Genomic DNA, 26,310 nt, shown 5'->3' with positions numbered 1-26,310 from the left:
CATACTAGAGAGTTGTATGTGTCCAAATCTCCAACTGGACTTAGGCAGAGTCTTACCATCTAGGTGTTTTCCTCCCAAAGTTTCAGCCTACCCTTACATTTCTTTTTTTTTTTAATTAATTAATTTATTTTCAGAAAAACAGTATTCATTATTTTTTCACCACACCCAGTGCTCCATGCAATCCATGCCCTCTATAATACCCACCACCTGGTTCCCCAGCCTCCCACCCCCCGCCACTTCAAACCCCTCAGATTGTTTTTCAGAGTCCATAGTCTCTCATGATTCACCTCCCCTTCCAATTTACCCCAACTCCCTTCTCCTCTCTAACACCCCTTGTCCTCCATGATATTTGTTATGCTCCACAAATAAGTGAAACCATATGATAATTGACTCTCTCTCTGCTTGACTTATTTCACTCAGCATAATCTCTTCCAGTCTCGTCCATGTTGCTACAAAAGTTGGGTATTCATCCTTTCTGATGGAGGCATAATACTCCATAGTGTATATGGACCACATCTTCCTTATCCATTCGTCCATTGAAGGGCATCTTGGTTCTTTCCATAGTTTGGCAACCGTGGCCATTGCTGCTATAAACATTGGGGTACAGATGGCCCTTCTTTTCACGACATCTGTATCTTTGGGGTAAATACCCAGGAGTGCAATACAGGGTCATAGGGAAATTCTATTTTTAATTTCTTGAGGAATCTCCACACTGTTCTCCAAAGAGGCTGCACCAACTTGCATTCCCACCAACAGTGGAAGAGGGTTCCCCTTTCTCCACATCCTCTCCAACACATGTTGTTTCCTGTTTTGTTAATTTTGGCCATTCTAACTGGTGTAAGGTGAAATCTCAATGTGGTTTTAATTTGAATCTCCCCGAGGGCTAGTGATGATGAACATTTTTTCATGTGTCTGCTAGCCATTTGTATGTCTTGATTGGAGAAGCTGTAAGTAGAAGAATGAAACTTGACCATTCTCTTATACCGTACACAAAGATAAACTCAAAATGGATAAAAGACCTCAACGTGAGACAGGAATCCATCAGAATCCTAGAGGAGAACATAGGCAGTAATCTCTTCGATATCAGCCACAGCAACTTCTTTCAAGATATGTCTCCAAAGGCAAAGGAAACAAAAGCGAAAATAAACTTTTGGGACTTCATCAAAATCAAAAGCTTCTGCACAGCAAAGGAAACAGTCAAGAAAACAAAGAGGCAACCCACGGAATGGGAGAAGATATTTGCAAATGACAGTACAGACAAAAGGTTGATATCCAGGATTTATAAAGAACTCCTCAAACTCAACACACACAAAACAGATAATCATATCAAAAAATGGACAGAAGATATGAACAGATACTTCTCCAATGAAGACATACAAATGGCTATCAGACACATGAAAAAATGTTCATCATCAATAGCCCTCAGGGAGATTCAAATTAAAACCACATTGAGATTTTACCTTTTTTTTTTTTTAAGATTTTTATTTATTTGACAGAGAGATACAGAGGGAGCACAAGTAGAGCAGCAGGCAGAGGGAGAGGGAGAAAAGCAGGCTCTCTGCTGAGCAGGGAGCCCAACGTGGGACTCAGTCCCAGCACCCTGGGAACATGACTTGAGCTGAAGGCAGATGCTTAACCGACTGAGCCACCCAGGCATCCTACACTTATATTTCTTTAATGCTTGTTCTAATTTCATGTTCAATTTAAACTTAGTGACTATTCCAAGGCCTATTAGTATTTATTCATAATTACCAAAAAAGAGTTCTATAATTAGAATGCAATAATATTTTCTGTCCATAATTTATTAATCAAGCCTATAGAAAGTATACATCATAAGACCAAATATCAAATAAAAATCCAAACAATAAAGTGACAGTGAATGTCACATTCACAATAGGCAACCTTCGTGCCATTCGTTAAATGGAATAATTTCTTTATGGAACATCATACCAGGACAAGCACAAGAGTGTCTAGAATAATTTTTAACTGATTATATGTGACCTAGGTTGTTGGCTATATCTTTAGATGTAGAAACAGTCTCTTGTGCTACATGGCACTCTCAGATGTGACCACAGCAATATTCTACACAAAATCCTCAATAATATCTGTCAACCAATGGGAAGATTGAGAAACTCACTATTCACATTTAAGTGGTGAGTTATCAAATTTTCAAAGCTGATAGGAACTCTGTAAAATTGTTTCTTTAGGTGGTAGACTAGTGAACTAAGAATAGTCTAACAACCCACAGTATGTTTCATGAACAATTCAAATTAATTATGTGATTATTTGCTTATATCTTTATATGAAAATATAAAATATGATTCTTCCCTTCAAGAACTTCATAACTTCTCTGGAGGACTAAAATAACACACATGAAAAAGTAAAGAATACACGACAATGTAACCCAAGTTCACTAAATTAAAAGATTTGCTTTAGAAAGTTAAAGAAAACACAGAATGAGAAGGTGAAAATGAGGCAAAATGGTTTTAGAGTTGCTGTGATCAGGAAAATAAAAATTCACCTGTGTTTTTTTTTTTATAAAATAATTAGACATGTATGCAAGGCTGCATGTCCAAAGTGGTGTCTCAGCATAAAATGGAAATTATCTTGGTATCCAATCTTGAATTAGTTAACAGATTATGGGTAATTCATAAAGTGAATACTGTGAAAAAATGAAAAATATTCCTTTCATAGGTATATGGGTGTGTAATGAAAAATAATAGCACTGAGAATGAGTACCATATATAAATTTTATATGACCACAAACAGAAAAGTCTAAAAGGCTATAGAGTTTACCTCTGCCTCTTGAGTTAAGGAAAACATTTATTTCCTTCTTTTGCTTATCTCTATTATCTGCATTTTTTAATGTAAACATGTATTTATTTTATAACAGAAATAAGCCCTGAAAGACTTTTGTAGTGCCTTAGAGCAATTTGGCACTAAAGTCAGCCTTTCCTTCCCTTCTCTCTGTGTCCAAGAGATGATAGAATAAGATTAAGTCCAAGAAAGAGTTTTGAAATGAATAAAAAGTTTGGCTAAAAAGAAAAAAAAAAAAGCAAGAAGAAGACATAGCCATTATATGCTCTTAAGAAAGTAATGATTGTTAGTTTGATGCTCATCAACTTTACTGGGTCATGATGTTCCCAGATATTTGATCAGAGATTAACGGACATGAGTCTGTGAGGATATTTTTGGATGATACCAACCTTTGGATCTATAGACTAAATAAAGCAGATCACCCTCCCTAATGTGGTGGCCGTCATCCAGTCAACCGAAGGTCTGAATAGAACAAAGACGCTGGGAGCTTCACCCGTCTGCAAGCCGGAGTTGGGACACTGGTCTTCTCCTGCCCTCAGACTGGAACTTAACCATTGGCTCCCCTGGTCCTTGAACCTGCAGACTCAGCCCAAAACTACAGCAGACCTCCACCCAGGGTACATGTGACCCGCACGGGCACACTGGAACCACACCACACCTCCTCCTACGGGTATATGTGTCCCACATGCTCACACCAGAACCATTCCCCTCCTCCCCCCAGGGGTACCTACATCTACCTCCTACTGGTTCTGTTTCTCTGGAGAATCCTAATACAGAAGGGATTCTTGAAAAGAACGGGACTTACAGAAGGTTCATCTTATACTGGCATGCAGGACAGACTGCAGTGGGCAGAGGCTCAGAATCCAGCCAGAATTCTTCAGAATTCCAAAATCCTTTGGAAATGGGGCAAAAAGAATGAGGGGAGGGCCTGGGGTGGAGCCAGTGGGAGAGGACGGCTCTAGTGCTCTGAGAATCAACAGGGCTGAGTTCTAACTCCGGCGGAATTATTCTGCCCTGGGGTAAGTCAGTCACTTCCCCCTCTCTCAGCCTCTGCTTCTTCATCTATAAAATGAGTTGTTACCAGAAACCCTCCAGGGTCCTTTTCTGTCCTATAAATCTGAGCTTCTATTATCAATAGAAAACAATACTCAGATGCTTTTACTCACACTGTGGATACACTGGCTTCACTTTGTTCTTACACTACACTGAATATCCATCCCATCAGTGCTCCATAAATAATACATTAAGCAAGCTCTTGTGGACATGATGGTTTAATTGTAGGGCCTGAAAATGTCCTGCCTTTTGGCCAAGTCTTTGCAATATCAATTACTTTATTAACTTAGCAAACATATAAAGGAAAACTGGCCATGTCGTTTTGAAACAGGCCCTTTTTAATCTAATTCTCTTTCTTAATCATGGAAAAAGCCAATTTATGTGAATAACATTTCATATCAGATAATTTATTTATAATGAAACATTAAGTAATTTCAGCACTTGATGCAATTTGAGGATATTGCACGGGGGTTAAGCGAGGTTCCAATAAAGCAGATGATCGTGCTAGTTTCATATGTGGGCATTCCTTTCCCATAGGTCTGTTATCTACCATGTTTACCTCTACCTCAGTCCAAGCCAGCATAGGAAGAGAGAGCCTTGTTAACTTCATTCCAACTAGAAATCTCATATCAGATAAGAAGGAAGTCATCTGCCAGCCAATGAAGAGGACAGCCTCAGAAGAAACTAAACCTTGATCTCTGACTTCTAGTCTCTAGAACTATGAGAAAATAAATATATGTTGTTTGTCACACACACACACAAATCTCATGTCAAAGTTAAGAGTACTGTAATCAAAGATTTACTTCTTGGATGTTGAAATTCATGGGATCCGTATTATATATGATTCTGGTTTTATAGGTACAGATGGTTAAGCCCATATGATCAAAGTAAGGCAACTTACAAACAGATCACGAGGCCACTGAAGACGTAGTAAACCCACAGAGAGGGGATTGCCTCAACCACACTCACCAGTGCCATCTTCACCCCAATCAAACTGTTCTCTGGGTATTGCTCCCGTCAGAAGTTGGAAAGAACATAGCCCCGATCCTTCTGTGGCTATACTTACTTATTCTCTGCATGCCTGTAAAAGTCCATAGAATAAGAGCAAGAAGAAAAGGGGGAGTACGCTAAACCTCTTTTCAGCCTGCTGTCTGATCTCTTAGAACCTGGACACATGCACCAGGTTTACTTTCATAAAACTCATTTCCTTTCCCTGTCTTGGGTTCTTCTTACAATTAAACCTGGATCTAACAGCATTTAATGTCCTGAAGCTTTCAGGTAAGGCCATATTTTACATCATATTTTATTTCTGGTCTTGGCAGAAAACTTGGAATTAGCTATTAAGTCCAGATTTCTCATCTGGTCAACTCCAGGCAAAAGTACAATAGAGAAAAAAAGAAAGAGCCAGACCTTGACCAACAGGAACTCTATGAAAGGTATTCCACTCGTGCTCCAGTAGGAAAGAACACAGGGAGGCTCAACGTTTCCATCAAACAAGAACTTCTTCCAGGGGAGGGGCTCCACGGTAAGCCTTTGGTTGACTTCGATCCCGGAATACTGAATGTGTCATGAGTCCTTTCAACTCTACCTCCTCTGTCCATGCCACTAATTGAGGTTTATGAGATCTAACCTATTATTTCTAAAGAGGGAGGGAAAAAAAAAAAAAGAATTCATTCCCCAAATATCTGGCTTCTCCCTCCCCACCTGCCTTCATTTATAAAATGAGCCATCTAAACCTCTCAGGCTATTTTTCCACAGGCTTGTTTATAATGCGGTAATGATTTGCTGATACCAGCTGGGACGACATGGATGTGGACAAGTTGTGTGAGTGTGCCGGGGTGGGGGAGGGCTACGTAAGTGCACTCTTCAATAAAATTATAGTACATGTGTAGCCCTTTTTCCATATTTACTAGTTGGTTGTAAGCTCCTTCTCAAATGGGAAATAGACCATGTCTCCTTTGCAGAGGGATAGTTATTGAATAACTAAGACCATGTGTTCGGCTACGTCTTATTCATTGGAGTGCTGTGCAACAATTTTCTAAACCAAATTAATAACAGTGTCCTAAACTTATTTCCCCAGCAAAAATTTCTGGCTACTAACGGTGTCAACGTGCGCACCTCACTGTCCCCAAGAGCACAGGTCATCGCCGTGCAACCAAGTGCATGATGGCAACCGAGCAAGGAGAATGCAGCGTTCACGGTATGCAAGAGAAAACAGACACCCTCTAATTAAATGATATTGTTTACACAAGCAAGAGGGTATTACATCACTTTCCCTACAAAAGAGAAGAGAATTTGAAATTTCAGGAAAGACAGATAGCTATTCAATGTGCAGCTTGTCACCACAGTCAGCTTCAGTGTAATAAAACGCACATGGAAAATCCCTTGCAGCGAGCCCGCTGGGTAGCAGATTCTTCCTCCGTCTGGGTCGGAGGGTGTGTATGTCTCCGAAGGAAATGATACCTCTCCTTCCCTTGCACACCCACTTGCTGCACAGACAACTTCAAATAGTGTTTCTGAGATGTGTCTGCTGGATGCCGGGGGCACCGAGGCAAAGGAGCTGGCAGCAAGCCTCCCATGTGGCTGGGAAAGAAGAAAGTAGCTCCTCCCTACGGGTCAAGAAAATGTTCATCCCTGGGACCACTAAGCAGGGGAGAGAACCTGTTGCGTATGGAAACCTCCCTTTTTCATTCTTACCCACCACCCCTCCCCACCCCGGGGCGGGGCCAAGTAAATTGCAAACAAAGACGATACAATTCTGGTAGCAAACTCATCGCCAAAGGGATTTTTTTCCAATTTTTCCAAGACTTTATGACAAACGAGGGTACCTCCTCAGCAAGTATGATTTTTGCCACATCAGTCTAAGGGCATTTCTCTGCACCCACACTTGGAAACAAATAGCCTCCTTTATCTCGGCAAAACTTCAATGGCTGTTACCAGTTATAGAGGCTTTGTAACCCGCTCATATTTCAAATATGGTATTTCTGTTCCCAGCCCAATATATAGACATATGGAAACCGAAGTAGTAAGAGTTAGCCATCCTGTCCAGCAGATAAACTTTTGCAGGTTTCCATCTGAAAGTCATAACATAACCTTTCATTCTCTGTGTCATTGGTACAGAAGGTTTTTCAAGGCAGAGTTCTTCAGCTTGTAAGATGCTAAACAGATGTACTGTAGAGTCTTCCAGGTCTAAACTATGAAGAGTCTGTTTTCAGTCTGTGTGTTGAATCCTTCATTTGTTTTATTCCTTTATCAAGATCTTCAGGTTCGGGGATTTCTTTTCTTAGGATGATCGGGTTCTTCTCATTTTGTAAGCCATGTATTTGCTTAGAACCAGACCTTAACACACATTCTTTTGGAACAAAATGAGGAGTATTCAATTTAAATGTTGCCATTGAGAAGTGTATTTTCGGCAGGAAAAAATCTCTGCTTCCTATAGCAGGTGCTGGGAGCCCAATCCCAGATGTTTTGATGTGTAAATAGCAAAGAAAGAATTTGAGAAATGGGTGTGGATGCAAGAAAAAGGAAGGCATAAATAAAAACCAGACCTGCTGAAACTTCAGTTCACTTGGGTCTGTCACTAAAAGCCCTCTCTAAACACGTTGGCTTTTGTTTTCCATTGACGGGCTTCTATACCTCAGTTTCTCATGTTGCAAATGCCGCTTCCCGAAACATGGAAACTGTCATAGTAATTGGCCTGAATGTTGATTTGGCCATTCATTTCCAACAAACCAAATTCTATTCCTCTTTTGACCTGAATGATCTGTCTTGCATTCGAGTTCAGCAAGCCAAGACTCCAAACTCTACCATATATAGACGGGGCCATTTCTCCCATCTTTATGGCAGAGAAGCTTGGAGTTTAATGAAGGCAGCGTGATAAACAGCATGATAAAGCTTAAACCTCAGTCTTTGTAGTTAAAAAGGGCCAGTTTCGCCCCTTTTGTGCTTACCCACTTGTTACTTGGAAGGATTTCGGAATGCACAGCTCCAACAGGGTTAAAAAGGGTGCCTATAAATGTTTTGTCCTTATTTAGCTTGATGTTGGCAGAGCCCCTCCATCATGTCAATGAGAGACACATGAGCAGAAAGGCCTTTAAAATATAGGCAGAACTTCATAATATGGGCAGCTTCCTTCTCGAATATCCTTTTGCTATCAAGCTAATCAGTAGTAAGGGATAATTAAAGCCATACCCAGCATAGGGCTGAGTTTGGGCTACGTTAACCAATTCACTACCAGGCCCTTCTGCATCTACACTGACAGAGGACTTCCTCGAAAGCAAGTTGAGCATAGGGGTGAAGGGCATAGGCTTTTTGTCACGAATCTAGCAATCACAGGATATGTGGCTGAAAAAGGGACCTACCTCGTTAAGACATAGTTGCTCCATCAGTGAGGTGAATAATGAAGACTGATGATGGCCAGGAGTAGACTATGGATGTCACGTGGCCATCATGGAGCTTAATCAGATAAGGTGCATGAAGGACTCAGCACTAAGCCTGACACTTGGTGCCAAATGTCGGCTGTTATTACTGTGCTCCAGTCTTACCCTATGCACCAACCAGAGTGAGCCCTTCCCTCCTCGCTGAACCCTGATGCCTGGGCACTGCACTGCCAAGCAGTTGCTGGCCTTATTTTCTCCAGAAGGCTCTTCTCATATAAACTGGTATCTATCCCCCGGACTAGCTTCTCATCTTCCCTAACCTCTGTCCAATTTTTGCCATCTTTTAGGATATAAATCAAATGCCACTTTTCTATGAAGTATGTCTTGACACTTCAGGTTGTAACATCCTGCCCCCTTGAATCTCCATGTTTGTTTTCCCTTTTGTAGAGCATTGAATTCAAAATGCTCCTTGTTGAATGTCATGTTGTGAAGACGGGCTAATGGATCATCCCTCTGTTGTATTTCTTTTCCCTTTTACTCCCTATTCCCAGTTCCATTCTCCTTTTCCACAAAAACCCATTCTAATATATTAAATATATGTGTTTTTATGAAGCATTCTTGGAAAATATATAATATTTTTAGGCATGCATACTTATTTACTGAAATGGATACCATGATAAATTTTATTCTGCATCTTTTATTGTTCCATGCTGTTCTGTGATCTTTCCATGTTGCTACCGTTACTGTGATCTGTTGCATAATACCGCATGATGTGGGGCACCTGGGCGGCTCAATCGGTTAAGCATTTGCCTTTGGCTCAGGTCATGATCCCAGGGTCCTGGGATCAAGTCCCATATCAGAATCCCTGCTCAGCGGGGAGTCTGCTTGTCCCTCTCCCTCTTTCCCCCCTGATTGTTCTCTCTCTCTCTCTCTCAAATAATTTTTTTAAATCTTTAAAAAAAAATACTCCCTGAGGCACGTGCACCCGAATGTTTATAGCAGCAATGTCCACAATAGCCAAACTATGGAAAGAACCTAGATGTCCATCAACAGATGAATGGATCAAGATAATGTGGTATATATACACAATGGAATACTATGCTGCCATCAAAAGAAATGAAATCTTGCCATTTGCGACAACACGGATGGAACTAGAGCGTATCATGCTTAGCGAAATAAGTCAAGCAGAGAAAGACAACTATCATATGATCTCCCTGATATGAGGAAGTGGTGATGCAACATGGGGGCTTAAGTGGGTACGAGAAGAATAAATGAAACAAGATGGGATTGGGAGGGAGACAAACCATAAGTGACTCTTAATCTCACAAAACAAACTGAGGGCTGCTGGGGGGAGGGGGTTTGGGTGGGATTATGGACATTGGGGAGGGTATGTGCTTTGGTGAGTGCTGTGAAGTGTGTAAACCTGGTGATTCACAGATCTGTACCCCTGGGGATAAAAATATATGTTTATAAAAAAAAAATTAAATCCATGACTTTCCACTCCAAAAAAAAAAAAAAAAATACTCTCTGATATGCACTGCCCACATTTCACCTACACTTTTGACAATATTCTCCTGGTCACCAGAAATGATTATCTTCATACATGACCTCTTATGAACCTGTTTGAGAATTTTATTGGCATATATACTGAACAGAAGAATTGCAAGGCCACAAGAAATTGATTAAGTAATACCAAACTGTCCTCCAGAATGTCTGCATGGGTACATAATCTCCCAAAAGTGCATGTTAGCCATGATACACCCATATCTCTGCCAACACTTGGCTCTCTCCAGTTTTCTAATTTTTGCTACTTTACTCAGTGTAAACATCATTGTTTTTATTTGCATCTCTCTGCTTACTAATGCATTTATTTTTCATGGTTCTACTTTTCTTGGACAGTTAGCTTACACAGTCTGGAGATTTTTTTAACCAAAATATTTGCTTGTTTCTCTTTGCTCACTGCAAGATCACAAATTCCCTTCAGGAGGGTTTGTTTAAATTTGATTTGTGTTTTGCTCATTTTTGCTGTCCTTACAATGCCTACCACAGCACCTGAGAGACAAAATATGTACACAAAACAAAACTGAAAGCATGGAAATATGAGTGGATAGAAAAAGTCACAGAAAAAAATGAGTGCTTTGAATTTTAAAATAAGTTGGATATGGTTCACCTTCTTGCTAAACCATGATTTTCCTGAATGCCCAATGGAAAAAAGACAGTCTTCAACAAATGGTGTCGGGAAAATTGGACAGCCACACGCAGAAGAATGAAACTGGACCATTTCCTTATACAACACACAAAAATAGACTCTAAATGGATGAAAGACCTCAATGTGAGACAGGAATCCATCAAATCCTTGAAGAGAACACAGGCAGAAACTCCTTCAGCCTCAGGCATGCAACTTCTTCCTAGAAACATTGCCAAAGGCAAGTGAAGCAAGGGCAAAAATGAACTATTGGGACTTCATCGAGATCAAAAGGTTTTGCACAGCAAAGGAAACAGTCAACAAAACCAAAAAAAAAAAAAAAAAAACTGACAGAATGGGAGAAGATATTTGCAAATGACATATCAGATAAAGGGCTAGTATCCAAAATTTATAAAGATCTTATCAAACTGAGCACCCAAAGAACAAAGAATGCAATCCAATGGGCAGAAGACATGAACAGACATTTCTTCAAAGAAGATATCCAAATGGCCAACAGACAAATGAAAAAGTGCTTCACATCACTCGGCATCAGGGAAATACAAATCAAAACCACAATGAGATATCACCTCACACCAGTCAGAATGGCGAAAATTAACAAGTTAGGAAATGACAGATGTTGGCGAGGATGTGGAGAAATGGGAACCCTCCTCCATTGTTGGTGGGAATGCAAGCTGGTGCAACCACTCTGGAAAACAGCATGGAGGTTCCTCAAAATGTTGAAAATAGAGCTACCCTATGACCCAGCAAATGCACTAGTGGGTATTTACCCTAAAGATACAAATGTAGTGATCTGAAGGGGCACATGCACCCGAATGTTTATAGCTGCAATGTCCACAATAGCCAAACTATAGAAAGAACCTAGATGTCCATCAGCAGATGAATGGATAAAGAAGATGTGGTATACACACACACACACACACACACACACACACACACACACTGGAATACTACACAGCCATAAAAAAGACAGACATCTTGCCATTTGCAATGACGTGGATGGAAGTAGAGGGTATTATGCTAAGCAAAATAAGTCAGTCAGAGAAAGACAATTACCATATGATCTCTCTGATATGAGGAATTTGAAAGGCAGGGTGGGGAGGCTGTCGAGGGTAGGAGGGGAAAAAAATGAAACAAGATGGGTCCAGGGAGGGAGTCAAACCATAAGAGACTCTTAATCTCAGGAAACAAACTGAGGGTTTCTGGGGGATAGGGGGTGGAGGGATAGGGTGTCTGGGTGATGGACATTGGGGAGGGTATGTGCTGTGGTAAATTTTGTGAATTGTGTAAGACTGATGATTCACAGACCTGTACCCCTGAAGCAAATAATGCATTATATGTTAATATAAATACATACATATATACATACATACATACATACATACATACATACATACTATCATTTTCCCTGGCTAACTGAACTGAGAATGCCAGCAGCCGGAGAGGAGGGGAAGAAGGTGCCAAATTCTAAAGTGGGGATTCTACGGTTACACATACTAGTCAGAGTGCAAGCACGTTCTCTCCGCTACTCACTTGAAGGACCTAATGGATGTAAGGCTGGAAGCTTTCTCTTGATAAGACCCAAAGCCCTGCTCTTAAACACGGGTATGAAGACTGGTTAAGAAGAATGTCCTGTTCGCCAGCAGGAGTATATCCTAGGGAGTAAGTCGGCATTTACCCAGTCACCAGCACAGACAGCTCAACTTTCTAGAACTTCTCTGATAAGGACTGAGCAACAGTGGTCTCCCACTTCCTTCACAAAGACTTGTTGGCTGTATATAATGAGAGCTGCCAAGCCACACATTCTGGTGATCAAAACGAGGTCACTCGAGTCCAGCAGATCTGGTTAGAATTTTTGACTGCCGCATACCAACTTTTTTTTCTTCTTCTGACACCAGTTTTGTCATCTGCAAAATATGGACCATCATGCTGGCTTTATAGGACTGCTTTAATAACCAATGGTTATTATAATGGTATAGTGCTTTAATAACCAATGGTTATTATAATGGTATAGTGTTTGACAATTGGTGGCTATTTTATAATGCCTATTATTTTTTTCTCAGCCCATTCTACGTTATCAAGATTAAAGCAATAGATGAAAGTATGCTGCGAATGCATGAAGTAAGTATTGGAAAGAAATGTCTATATCTATGAGAAATTATTTGGTTGGAGGTTTTCCTTGCAAAATTGAATTGCAGGCACTATAGTGGGGAAAAGATACTATTTTCAGAAAGAAAGATTTGGTTCTAGTTTGAGTCCCATTTATACCACCTCCTTGCTGTGTAAGTTCAGGCAATTTAGTCTCTTGACCTCAAACCAGGATGCAGACCACCTTCGATAGAGAAAGAATTATCCACACCACTGAGATGCTGCAAAAATTGGATCTTATAATGAACGTGAGAGCACTTTGCTACTTACAAAATAGCATAAAATATGTTAATATAATTTCCAAAGTCTGACAGCACCTTAGTTTTTACTGGCATTTAGTTAGTGCTAAAACAATAACCTATTCTATGATTCAAAATGTCAGAAGCATTTATCCAGGGATGAAGTAATGTTGGCAAATCCTTTTCCTTTTACCTTATCATTGAGAGATGTTCAACTTTCACTTGGTACTCTGTAAATGAGAAGATTCTACCTAACATTTGAGACAAAAGACAAGGAACCACCTTTTCTCTAAGTTGAGAAGAACTAACAAGAAAAATGTCACTCTTACAGTGTGAGTGAAGAAGTTTGCTTGTCTAGACCAATGGCTTATTTTATGAAAATGGTGATGCTTGTAAGTGATCTTGGTTCCTTTCTTTCTGCTGGCTGCCAGAAATCTCAGACCAAAAGTCAAGCTCACTTCTGAATGTGCTGGACTAAACAGCATTTTGGATTTTGTGTTCTCAACCCTTCCAAGGCATATTTTATTATTTGTACACAGATTTTTCTTTGCCCAGGTTTTCCTACTTGCTCTTTTATCTTCTTGAGGAAGAAAGTTAAATAAGGAAAAGGACAATCTCAGTGACTAGGAAAGAGTGAGTTTTGGGCTTTACTTTAAAGTTTTTGACAAGAGAGCGCCACCTTTTATCTGTGTGTCTGCCTCCTGCCCCTGGACAGTCCCAGAACATCTCATTCGGTCTTCACCTGCACACCTACTTTACAGGGTCAGCGGTGTGAGTGTAAGGAGGGAGGGGAACAAAGCTGTAATCTTATCTGATTCAGTATGTATTAGGAAGGAGGGGAGAGGATTATTTTGACTTCAAAGATCAAATCATAGGTCTTGCCTTCACTTTCCTATGTAGGCCGTACACAAGCTTTAAAACTTTATATTGCTTAATATCTCCTATGCCAGGACATTTATTTGGTAAGTGGTAATAATCCTAACATTTGCATCCTTCAAATTGCTTTCCCACAGGATTTCAAAATCCAAGCATTACAAATTATTAATGCTAAGGGAACAAAGAGGTGGTGATGGCTTCTTATGTCAAAAAATATCAATGCTAGGGGCGCCTGGGTGGCTCAGTGGGTTAAAGCCTCTGCCTTCGGCTCAGATCATGATCCCAGGGTCCTGGGATCGAGCCCCGCATCGGGCTGTCCGCTCCGCGGAGAGCCTGCTTCCTCCTCTCTCTCTTTCTACCTGCCTCTCTGCCTACTTGTGATCTCTGTCTGTCAAGTAAATAAAATCTTTGAAAAAAATAATATCAATGCTAAATGACAAAAATAATAATAGTTATCACCACCATTAAGCATAGTAATAAAACTGAACTACCAAAACTCAATATGGCCTGCTTCACTATGGATATAATTTCTTACTTGATTTTTTTTTATAAGGCAACACCAATAATCAAATTAAGTTGATCATCTACAGATGAATGCCACTGAGATTGTAAAAGGGTTAAAGGAAATCAAGTAAAGAAAGAGTGTTCTCTAGATATCCCTGGTTATTATTCTAACAACAACAAAGGAGTAGAGAAATTCAAATAGATGCAATGGGGTGCACTAAAATGACTCATATTGATTAATTATATAAAACGTGTATGATATTTTCTAAACATCCCCAAATAGAAACTCCCTTGCTCATGTTGTAGTCAGTCTAAAACTAGCCTTATGCTGCTGTGTTTTGACTGTTTCTTTTTAATGTCTGGGAATATTAAATTCTCACCACCTGACTGTTTCCTATCTGTACTAAACATTATTAGGAAAAGTGCTTAATAGTCATTGGGATGACATTAAGTTCAAAATCTTTACAATCTCTGTCAAGAGGCCAGTATATCCAAATATAAAGGGAACACCACAGTAAAGGTTTGATGATGCTTTATTCAGAACTGTATGACCATAACAATTATTTCTCAGACAAGAACATATGATTTAGTCTTTACCTGTATTGAAGATTCTAATGTATATTTCTGTTTTCTGCTGTTTAAATTACTCTCTGTTAACACCAGAGCTGCACAAGGGATGTATTCAGAATTATACTGAAGTAATTAATGACTACTGGTTAGTAAAGATGAAGATGAAGCTTCAGGATTAATGAAAAAAGCCTAAAAAATACTCAAGTAATCCATAGGGGAAACAAAGTCATGATAAGTTTAATTGTGGGTTTTATAGTTTTACCCCTAGTTTTAAACAAAATATGAATAATAGCTTTAAAATTTTTTTTCTATTACTTTCATGGGAAGGCAAAAATTTCCCATCAGATTCACCGGTCCATATTGATATGAAATACAGCTTTCCAGACCCTGGGCTCACAGGTCTGCCACACTTCTTACACAAAAGGGAAATGTTTCCTTCCCAAAGAGAAATACGCAGGCTTGATGGTGCTGCGGTGTGAAATCGCCAGAGTAAAGAAGAGGCTCCTTTCTCAAAAACTGTAGAAAGACCAACACCTGATGATATTATTTGAACCCCTAAATGCAGCCAGTCTTGACCCCAGGAGCACCTCCCAGACTTTGGCAATGATGTGAATTTCTAATTTCATTATTTTCTCTTTAATCCACTTTGAATTAGATTTTGGTCACTAACCAATAAGAGAGTCTAAGATGTTTATACTCATTTTTTTAGGTTTTGTGGTTTATTTCCTATTGTTCTGTCAGATGTCTTTTAGAGCATAACTTAGACCTTAGAATTTTCTGCTGCTAATTAGCTTGAAAACTAGATAATCTTCTTTGAAATGCATAAAGTAGAGCTAACCAGGCACATAAAAGAGCCTAAGACGCTCTCCTTTAAAAGAAAATTATCCAGTTTCTTTCTTCTCTGTGGCTGAGAAACACATCCCTCTCCCAGCTCCCACAGTAGCACCCGTGTGGTAACTAGTGATTTACGTGTCTGTAAACTCCTGAGGGACTAGAACCAGGTCTTTCATCTCTGTATCCCCAGAGCCTAACCAAGTCCTGAATATATGGCTTGCCTTTGGGAAATACTTATTAAGTTAATGGGTCTCAGCATCTTACAGCTAAGTACTTGACTGGCTCTGGCTGGCCAGCTCACCTCCGATCTGAGAACAGCCATTCCATCCTAATGTGCCTCACAATTGCCTTGTCTTCCCCTGCTATGATTTACAAATCATGATGCCTCCACCAGAACTGAGGAAATGAACAAAGCCATGTACTCCCTCTACTTCCTGTTTCTTCACCTTCACACTACCCATCTCCCCCTTTGTCCTGCCAGTCTCGGGGCATACAGTGCCTATCTCTCTGGTTCTCTTTCTTCTCCCTCCCCATATCTTGCATGTTCAAGATCTTACTCCACTTGCTCTGTTCCTTCTTTCCTCTCTCATGGTAGTGCCTTCTGGGAAGTGTGCAAGGCTCCCCCATCCTTGATCCAATGTCTTTCTTTAATCATCCCTTTGACCTTCCACTCACTGCCAAGCTCCTGGAAAGATCAATCCAACTGGTTCGCTCACTTCCAGGAACACCTGAACCTATGTTACTGGGGCTCTGCCTCTCCATTCCACAGAAACCTCTCTGCGTAAACAATGCCTGTCAAGTACTTGTACAACTTGGCAAAGTTAGAAGTCAATGTTAAGTCACTGATGCAGGATTCCTATGAGCTTTAGTTAGCTCAGCAATGGTGTTAAGATGAAAGTCTGTGTTATAATATTTCATTAAAATGGGGAAGTCAAGCCATAACATTAATGGCAAAAAGATGAAACACCTGAAATATTTTGTTGATGTAGATCTGCCATCAACGTATTCATAGACAACAGTGCTGTATTTAACCTGGATTCTGCATAGTGTGAGATAATGAAAATAAGTGATACTGTAAGCACACAATTATCTCTATAATATAAAATTTTTAAAGCAGATCTCAATATCTTTTAAAACATCTCAATACCTAGATAAATGATAATTAGGATATTACATTTAAATTGATAGAAATCTGTCCTGCCATCAAAAATCTATAGAGAAGAGTGACTCACAAAATACTAAAAATATTCATAAGTCATACAAATAATTATATTTAAAATAGTTGCCGTTTTGGAATGAATCCCTTTGTGATCAACTGTCTCCCATAAATTATAAAAACATGTTAAGAAAAACAGAGAGTAGGCGAAACTTATGGTTGAAAACATCTTATTTCTTAAAAACATGCTTACCATTAAGATGGCATAAATAAATTTTCAACTGTGACTGAAGGTTTTCGGAAATTACTGAAAATCAGAATGAAAGATAAAGAAAATTGTTTTAACTTAAGAATTAAGTCTTTGATTCTTACAGACTTGCCTAAATTCCATATAAAAGCACTGGTATAACAAGGACCAAATTCGTATCAAATACTGTTAATGAGATTTAATGTCCTTCAGTCTCTTCAGTAATATTAGAGGGGACAACAGTTCTGCCACAGAAGACAGCCTCTTTATGTATCAGATACATGCAATTGACATCAGAAATCAGATGAAAGGGAGACAGTAGAAAACAGTGGATCATCTTACATTAAGTTGCTTTTCAATTGTACCAATTCAAAATTATTTTCTGAAACATTTAAACCAAGTCTAGTATCATGCCATTGACACATGTAGACATTTTGCTGCAAAATGTAAGTGTAACTACTCTGTCCTATATGTCTTTCGGATTTAGAAGTGATAAAGTTCTCTGAGGAGATGGCAACTAAAGAATTGCAAACCGTTCCCAATACTTGCAATTCTTTGTACACATCCGCAAAAGGATTGGCCATTTTTTCAAAATATCAACAAGTATGGATTAATAATGTGCAAGAAGCTACATACTTTTTAAAAACAATGTTGGACCTGCATTATAGTGCATTATTAGGTGTGATCGAAACATTCCAAAAGCTATGAGAACATTGGATGTTGTAGAAAATGATTTTTCAATCAAAAAGGTGGCTGATATATCAAGGGGTCTGGTGACATTCTGCTGCAAATCTGAATTTACATTGGGCTCAAAATTTCTTCATCATATGCTGAGTTAGAAGACTTCTTTATAAAAAGGTTAAACAGAATCATAGACATATTCTTATCTTCAGCTACATTTCAAAATAGATTTGCAAAAGGGTGGAATTCATATAAAAAAATATTCTCCAAACATGTAAAGATCAACAAAACCATCTCAGATAAGACTACAGCTTTTTGAGTTACATATTTCTCCATAGTTCTCCTAAAAAAAGATAAATATTGATATTTAGTTACTATTCTGAAATATGTACTGCTTAGTTGGATGCAATATTATCCAACTTAAATTTACCTTTTGGGCAAAATAAAAGAGCTACTCTTTAAAAGAAATAACACTTAAATAATTGAGGATATGCAAAAACCCTACAGATGATTACAAACATGATTCCCAGATTTTAATTTTATCAGTAACATAAAATGAAATTTTGTTTTGTTTTGTTTGTTCAGTTTTTTATGGTTGAATTACCTTTACATACTCAGGCTTTTTATTTAATACAAACTTCATAATAATGTACCCCACATTTCATGGCTGCTGCATGGTATATTACTTTAGCTTACAGTTATTATAGCAACTCATATTCTACTCTGAATTATCTGAAAAAGTCTTGAGGTTAAAAGGGGGATTTATCAAGAGATTTAGTAGCCTGTCACAACTTTTAAAAAGCAGGAATTGTTAATCAACTCAACTGAACTTAAAGACCACCGTTCTATGCATTTATATGAGCAGAGAGATGGATGATGTGGTATTGACTTAATTTCATCATAATTAAAATTCTGTTATAATTCACATATTAAACATTCATTATAGGTCCATAAGCTTCACTGCTGTGGAACAACGTTGATACTATTGTTTGGATGAGATAATGGGCTCGGTATGTTGCTCTATGAAAATCGCTCAATATGTAAAAAATTAAAACCTTATTTTGTCAAATACTAATATGAAATGTTTTCTGAAACCTCTTGCCTGTTTAGGATCAAATCTGGAGAATTCAATACTACAAATTTAAAAGTAATCTGAGGCCACCACTCCCCCAACACACACACATGCACACATACACACTCAGTCTGGGGTGGCACACTTAAAATGGTTCTTAATCTTTCCTGATTTATTTGGTCCCTCTGAGAACATGAAGGAATCTTATAGTTCCTTCCCTCCATTTCAGATGTATTATATACACGCCTACCCTTGGCTAAAGCCTAACATAGGCTCTCTCCTAGGGAGCATGGGCCCCAGGTTAGTCAATTTTCCCTTCAAAAAGGTTGATTTTCCCTCTGGGTCCCCAAAGGATGATAAGACATGGGTTAGTTTTGTTTTGGCTTGCTTTGTTTCATTGCAAGAGTTTTAAAATAAATCTTTCTTTTGAAGATTTTATCATAGAGAGAGAGACAAGAGCGAGCACACACATGAGCATAGAGATAGAGAGAGAGACAAGAACGAGCACACACATGAGCAGGGAGTGGGGTGGTACAGAGGGAGAAGCAGATGCCCCACTGTGCAGGGAGCCTGATGAAGGACTCAGTCCCAGGACCCTGGAATCGTGATCTGAGTCAAAGGCAGACACTTAACCAACTGAGCCCCCCAAGTGCCCTAAAATAAATTCTTATAATGTTTCTGCTATGGTGAAGTCACTCTAAAACATCAAACCATTTGGTAGTGTTGGCTCCTTATTCCTGAAGAAACCATGCATTGATTTTATAAAAATCCACATGAGGCCAACCTTCCAGTCTGCTCCATCCCTTAGCTCCCTCGGCTGTGTGGTCTCCTCTCTCGGGCTTCTGGACAGGTGGATATTCAGAAAGACTGAGCTAAAGACTGTTCCATACACGCGGCAGGAACATATTTTTTAAATGCTCATGCTCAGTGCAGACTGTGAGGTGACTAGGAACTTCTTGCCCATTTCAATATGAGCAAAAACCACATTATTATTATTAGTAGTAGTATTAGTATTACTAATATTAATGCATTTTTCACTAATTTAATTTTCTAAATAGCATTGTTCACAACCTCAAAGCAATTTTAATTTAATACTTTCTCACATTTTATGGCTGATTATATTGTTAAAAGCAGATGAGGTCATTAAGAGACTAAAAAAAAAAAAAAAATCCAATAAACTCCTCTGCCATAGCACTGATTTTGTGGTCAGAAGACCCCCATCTCTGCTGCTCACTGTGTAGCTAAAAGCATGTCCAAGCTCTCCAAGTCTGTTTCTTCATCTGTAAAGCAGACACAACAGCACCTACCAGACAGTATTTTTATGGGGTTTAACCTAGGTGGTTCATGATCTGACATCCCCCCTAATTTTCAGTCCTTAGACTGGAGTATCCTTATATTTTCTCAACATGCATCTTATGTTCTGGTCACACCAAACTCCTCGAGGTTCTCTAAAAGCTTCACATTCATTCTACCCCTTTGGTTTGAAAACCTTCTTCTTCTGTTTGGATAATATGGATTAATTCACTAGCACTCAAGGAACCCTTCCCTGACCATCTCCAAGTTGAATCAGTTCATCCTCTAGGCCCCAAGATTGACCTGCACAAATGTAATATCTACCTGTTTACTGGTGCAACGCCCTGACCACACTCTACAATCCTCGAGTTCCTACACTATGTCTTCCCTCATCTCATCATTGGTTCCTAGCACACCCCTAACCCACAGTGGGGGCAGGGAATCGGGGAGGAACTGGATGGATGATTCAATGAATGTACGACATGCAGGAAAGCATCGGGCTTGGTTATTTGTGATACAGTATGGCTTCAGATTCAGTTAGCACAATCTGAAGTTTAGAAATGATGCAGCCTATGCTTGCCACACTATCCCTTTGGTCTTGCCATTTAAGCTTCTGAACAATAACCTCTAGGGTTCCTGAGAAGTTTTCTAAAGGAAATGAAAATCACCATGAAATGAACCCCACATATGGTCAGCACACTCTGTTAAGAACGCTTTATCTTGTTTGTATTAAGTTAGCATCAAGGTCTTTCAAGCTTACAAATCCCATGAAACAGGAAAACTGACATACAAGACGTCAATATACCACAAAGCCAAATGGTAAGCATGATTTTCTCAAGTTTCAGTATGGTCACTGAATTCAATTGCCTAGCAGTAGAATTTGAAGGGCTATGCCTATCTCCTGCTATTGGTCCATATGATTCTTCCTTAAAAAAACTAAATCCTCATGCCAAAATGTACATATTATGTTTCAAATAGCAGTAATGGCAGAGAAAGAGAACTGATTCCAAATAGTCATTTTTCTGTAGCTAAAAATTACAGACTAACTCCTCCCAACTTGATATGTTATAATTAGAGCTGTTCAAAAGGGACAAAAATAGCAATAAATCAAGAAATAAACCATAAGAGTCAATCACAGTACTTTATACCTATACAAACACATGCACCACTGAGGTTTCTGAGCTAAGGAACTATTTGATGAAAGAGGCTTCTGAAACGTGCAGGACAGAATTTAAAGGAGAGCAATTTGTTAAAAACCCTCCCAACAGTGGGACTCTGGGTGCATGTGGTCCGTCGTGGGGCTGAATGAGCTGTGTTTACATTGCCACATTTTCAGGCCTTGGAAAGCATTACATTTCACGTACTTTTAAACACAGAATAATCATGATCTTCACTAATACTCTGTGCTGGGATGAAATTTCTGTTGTAAATTCAGCTACTTTCCCTTCTATCTCTGATAATATTTTCCTTTCAGGTCTCATTCTGATAACACAACAAACAAACAAAAAAAATCTTTTCACTTGACCATTAAAAGAAAGACTTCTTAAGACGGTGTTGTCTGTGTCAAGAGGAGCATTCTGGTTCCCGGAGCCTCTGGGTTCTCTCTGCCCTCGCTGAGACATCCCATGATCTGCCATCTGCTGGGACATCTCTGCTGGTGAGACTGATTTCTTGGGCCCAGATTTTTACAGTGTCCATCTGGCACCCGCTGCAATGACCATGAAGATTGCCACTGTGGCTGGCAGTGAGATCCCTGCATCCCACATCCTCCTCTGGTTCCCTGGTCCTCCCAGAAAGGGGATAGTAGAGAGGGAATAGGGAAGAAGACTTCAGCTTCTTTCTCTGCTGGACATTTTGCCACGAAGAAGAAAGGGTCTGCAACCTTCCCAGGCTTTCCCCCAAGTAAAAGGGAGTACTGACTTTCAATGTTCTCGAATTCAGACAGATTTATTAATATTTAATTCTCCCCTCCCAGTTTCTAGATCCCACCGGAAGGCCACAGGATGCAGAAGTAATGGTATTCTGGGGATGCCTGGGTGACTCAGTTGCTTAACTGACTGCCTTCTGCTCAGGTCATGATCCCAGGGTCCTGGGACTGAGTCCCACAAAGTCCAACAAGGAATCCTTGCTCAGCGGGAAGCCTGCTTCTCCCTCTACCTCTGCCGGCCACTCCCCTGCTTGTGCACTCATGCTCTCTCTCTGACAAATAAATAAATAAAACTTTAGAAAAAAAAGTAAAAAAGAAGTGAAGGTATTCTGTCCCCTTTCTCAACCTACTTCCCTTTCAGAGACTCCCTCCAGCACTTGGACATTTGCTCCTTTTCATGCTGTGGGAACATCACTGCTCTGCTATGCCCTCAATCCCGCCTCCAAGTTTTGATTTATAAGAAAATCACTATGTAATACCCCTCTTTTTTTTTTTCCTTCTCGAGAAAGAATGGCTTTTGTCAACAAAAGGTGCTTACTTCAGGACCATGATCTTGCTATCAATGTGACAAATTCTATTTGAAAGTTCAAAGTCAAACTATGACTCTCTTATAGGGCTTTCCTTCCCAGAAGTAATGGATGTTATTGATTTAATGAGATGGAAGAACCAAGGTTCAAGTAGGAACTTGGGAAAATAAATCTGATACATCTGATACAATGTGCCTCTCAAGTCCAAATATGTACATTATATATAATATAAATACATTCAGAAGAATTCATTTCTGTGAAGTTATATTTAACTTGAACCATTTGTAATGGTTCAATGGAATTAACAAATTATGTTTTTTATACAAACTTTTCACTGATCATAGAAAACAGAGCAGAAATAAAAATCACAGATCTCACTAAGCAAAAGAATCTGAAATCTACTGGCCTAAAAGAATTTCCCATTGTTAGTGTGCAGAGCAATTACTGTAGTAGAATATGGTTTCTAATTTGCAGAGATAGAACTCAAGACCAAAATATCACTTATTTAATTTTCATCAAAATGGGTCTGCATTTATAATACTTGAGTCATTTTAACTATCTACTATTCCCAAATGATACCCCAAATAGCAATTTACAGGGAGGTTAGTTGTCACAATCTTCCTTCTCAGGGGGAAATAACTGATCACACCAGGAAGTCTAAGCAAAGTAAATAAGAAAAGCTAACGTGGGGGCGCCTGGGTGGCTCTGTGGGTTAAAGCCCCCGCCTTCGGCTCAGGTCATGGTCCCAGGGTCCTGGGATCGAGCCCCGCATCGGGCTCTCTGCTCAGCAGTGAGCCTGCTTCCTCCTCTCTCTCTGCCTGCTTCTCTGCCTGCTTGTGATCTCCATCTGTCATATAAATAAATAAAATCTTTAAAAAATAAAAAAAAGAAAAGAAAAAGAAAAGCTAACGTGGACTGAGTCTGCTATTATGTGCCAGGAACCGCTCTAAGGGCGTTACTGGTGTTAATTTTATTTAACCTTTGCCATAATGGGTCTAGGTAAGTAGACCCATTTTGAGTTGACAAATTAGGAAATGGAGGCACAGGAAGGCAAGTAGTTTCCTCAACACCACTCAAAGGCTAACCAGTAGAGTTATTTGAACTCTGGCAAACCCACCGCCATGTCTTTACATGTCACTGTGACACTGGCACCGCCACACAGGTGAGCGAAACGCGAGGGCACGGAATGTGAGGTGTAAGAAAAGAACCAGGCGCCAAGGGCTCTTCTATCTTTATAAGGACAAAAGAAGGGACTGACGTCCCATGTTTAGTGTTGGCATGCATAATAACTCCCAGAACCATATGTTTCAAATGACCCGATCACTGGGTCTTTCGTTTCTGATCACTTGACATTTTTAAGCATGAATCATCTAATGAAAAAATTACAGGGCTTTCTTTTGAACACATTGTTTATTTGTCACCAAGCGATCTCAGATATACTTTAAACAAATTCCTTCTCTAAAGGAAAGACTACATACCCTCATGAATGGCATAATCCAAAAATAGAAATTATTTAAAACAGCTCTCACACCTTTTCTAAATTTCCTACATTGTGAAATGACAGCAGTGTCTCCCTTTCAACACTGCCTTCTAGTCAATGTAAAAAGAAATAAACCATCCCCACATGCTCATATTTGGTGTTTACTTTTCCGTCAGTCATCTAAAATGGGACGCAGGAAAAGGGATGTGTCTGTCTCTGTTAGAAAGAGAAGAAAAGTGAAGGAAAGAAAATCTAATGCAACAAGAGAGTTGCCAGATTTGGAACTGATTGAAAGAGTTTCGTGTCACCAAACATTTTTCAAAGACCGATCAATCCGCAACTCTTTTTATAAACCAACCTGTAATGACTGGTGTTTCCACACATTTTCTTCACACAGTTGCTTCCCAGTTTGGCAGTGCCTTTAATCTGAAAACGAATTTCAAACTTTAGATGATCACACAGAACCTTTTTGGCATCATGGAAAAGAATATTTAGATCATAAAGACTTAAAGGAATGTAAGCTTGAGTTCCAAGTAGTTTAAACTTTCATTATAGAGACGCCGAAAGCCACATTGCTCGGCTTACACGAGGATGTTTATAAGCGAGGCCATTTGTAACTCTGACTAATTAAATGAGAATTTAAAAGGATGTGAAGAAGAAAAGCAGGGATTAAAACTGATATTAAGTGAAAAACTGGTATTAAGCTACAGGATAGGAAATACCAACACAGAACCGAGCATCGCCGTGTGATGGTTCCTATTCACATCTTCTGGCGTCAAGGGAAAACCACCTTGGAGAAACCAACAAATCCTTAAAATAACAGAAAAGTGCCAGCACTAACAGTGGTATACTTAGTAATCCCTGGGAAAATTCAAAGAAAGGAGAGTAATGAAATTTGTCACCTGCTGACGGGTTTCTGCTGCTTCAGAAAACAAAGAGCACATCAGATCAGGGTTCAGAATGTACAGCCAGGAAAGAACGGAATTCCTAATGGCAAAGCAACTGACTCCACTATGAATACAAACCACATTACCCTCATCCCAGCCCCCAAACCACTGGTTCTCAAAAACTCAGTTTTGCCCGACCAGCCACAGGAACATCTTCTGGGAACTGGCTAGAGATACAAATTCTCAGGCTCCACCTAAGCCCAGCTGAATCAAAACCCTGGGGATAAGGCTTGGTAATCCATGTTTTCATAAACCCTAAAGATTATCTTCATGCACACTGAAGTTTGAGATCAATGGCCTTAAATGTCACAACATGATCAATACAAGGAAGAGATGCCCTTGAATCTGAACAGTTGTAAGAGTCAGGAGTTACCGATGCTTACTCTGAGCAAAGCTCTGCATGACATATTACTTACAGTCACTCATTTAACCTTTTTGTCAACCTTGTAGCTGCTATATCCACGCCACTCACTGGCTCGACAGGGCACAGTGAAACTGAGTTCCCAAGAAAAGACAGTACTCTTATGAGAACAGTGGGTTTCTTGAATGTAGATGTACTGAGAAAATAAACAGAGGAATGAAGAGAGGATTTTCATGCACCTCTAAAGCAATTTTTAATGACAAAATCCTTCCTGAAATTTGGAAATTTCTTTGGAAAAGCAAACAGGTCAAGGTCTAGCTTTTTCGTGAATCAACTCCTTGAACTGGTTCCATTCCAATAGCCTTCATTCTGATCCAGAATGAGATGTGGACTGGGGCCAGCTACCCAGACGCACTGAGTAGTGTTGGTGGTAAGTAGGATGGCAGGTACCAGCACATTCCATCCCTGCGGCCAACCCTCCACCCTTAGGAAAGCAACAGATATTCTTAGCATTGGGAAACAGAAAATATAAAATAATTCACTTCTGATCATTTGATATTTTTAAGCATGAATCATCTGATGAAAAGAATTAGATGAAGATAAAGATAAAGATGATGGGGTTGAAGTGTTTAAATGACAGCTAAAATCAGGAAAAAAACTAACAGCCTCTTTTTATCCCCTTACATAGTTCTACTACCTCATGTAGTGACTTGGCTTGAAACCTTGAGGTCTTTTTGAACATTCCTTTCTCCTCATTCTCTCATCCAAGAAACCACCAAAGCCTAAAATCATATTGTTCAGACTCTTGTATATGTCACTTTCTTTCCATTCCCATTTCCCTTACTTCACCCCAGGCCCTTACGATCTTGTCCTGGATGACCACAATGGCATCTGCACCTCCTTCTCATATTTATCATGGAGACCAGCCTCAAAGTCACTTTTATCACGATACTTCCTTGCTCAAACCCCATCAGAAATACTCCCTTAGTGACAAGA

General features: G+C 39.5%; 1 protein-coding gene across 11 annotated transcripts in view; it reads right to left on the bottom strand.

Annotated features, from left to right (window-relative positions):
- The window catches only part of SUGCT (succinyl-CoA:glutarate-CoA transferase), an 811,293-nt gene that overhangs the window by 318,396 nt on the left and 466,587 nt on the right, over positions 1–26,310 (bottom strand). For 3 of the 11 annotated variants that reach the window (XM_059170563.1, XM_059170567.1, XM_059170565.1), the window contains one exon: positions 24,365–24,432. The exons of the other annotated variants lie outside the window; for them this stretch is intronic. In XM_059170563.1, coding sequence (XP_059026546.1) covers positions 24,365–24,432 — 68 coding nt within the window. The remainder of the gene's footprint in view (positions 1–24,364; positions 24,433–26,310) is intronic. 11 annotated transcript variants of the gene reach the window in all.

Source organism: Mustela lutreola, chromosome 4 (assembly GCF_030435805.1).
Source record: "Mustela lutreola isolate mMusLut2 chromosome 4, mMusLut2.pri, whole genome shotgun sequence".
NCBI lineage: Eukaryota > Metazoa > Chordata > Mammalia > Carnivora > Mustelidae > Mustela > Mustela lutreola.
Note: the sequence above shows the minus strand (reverse complement) of the source record. Positions and strands in the feature narration are given on the sequence as shown.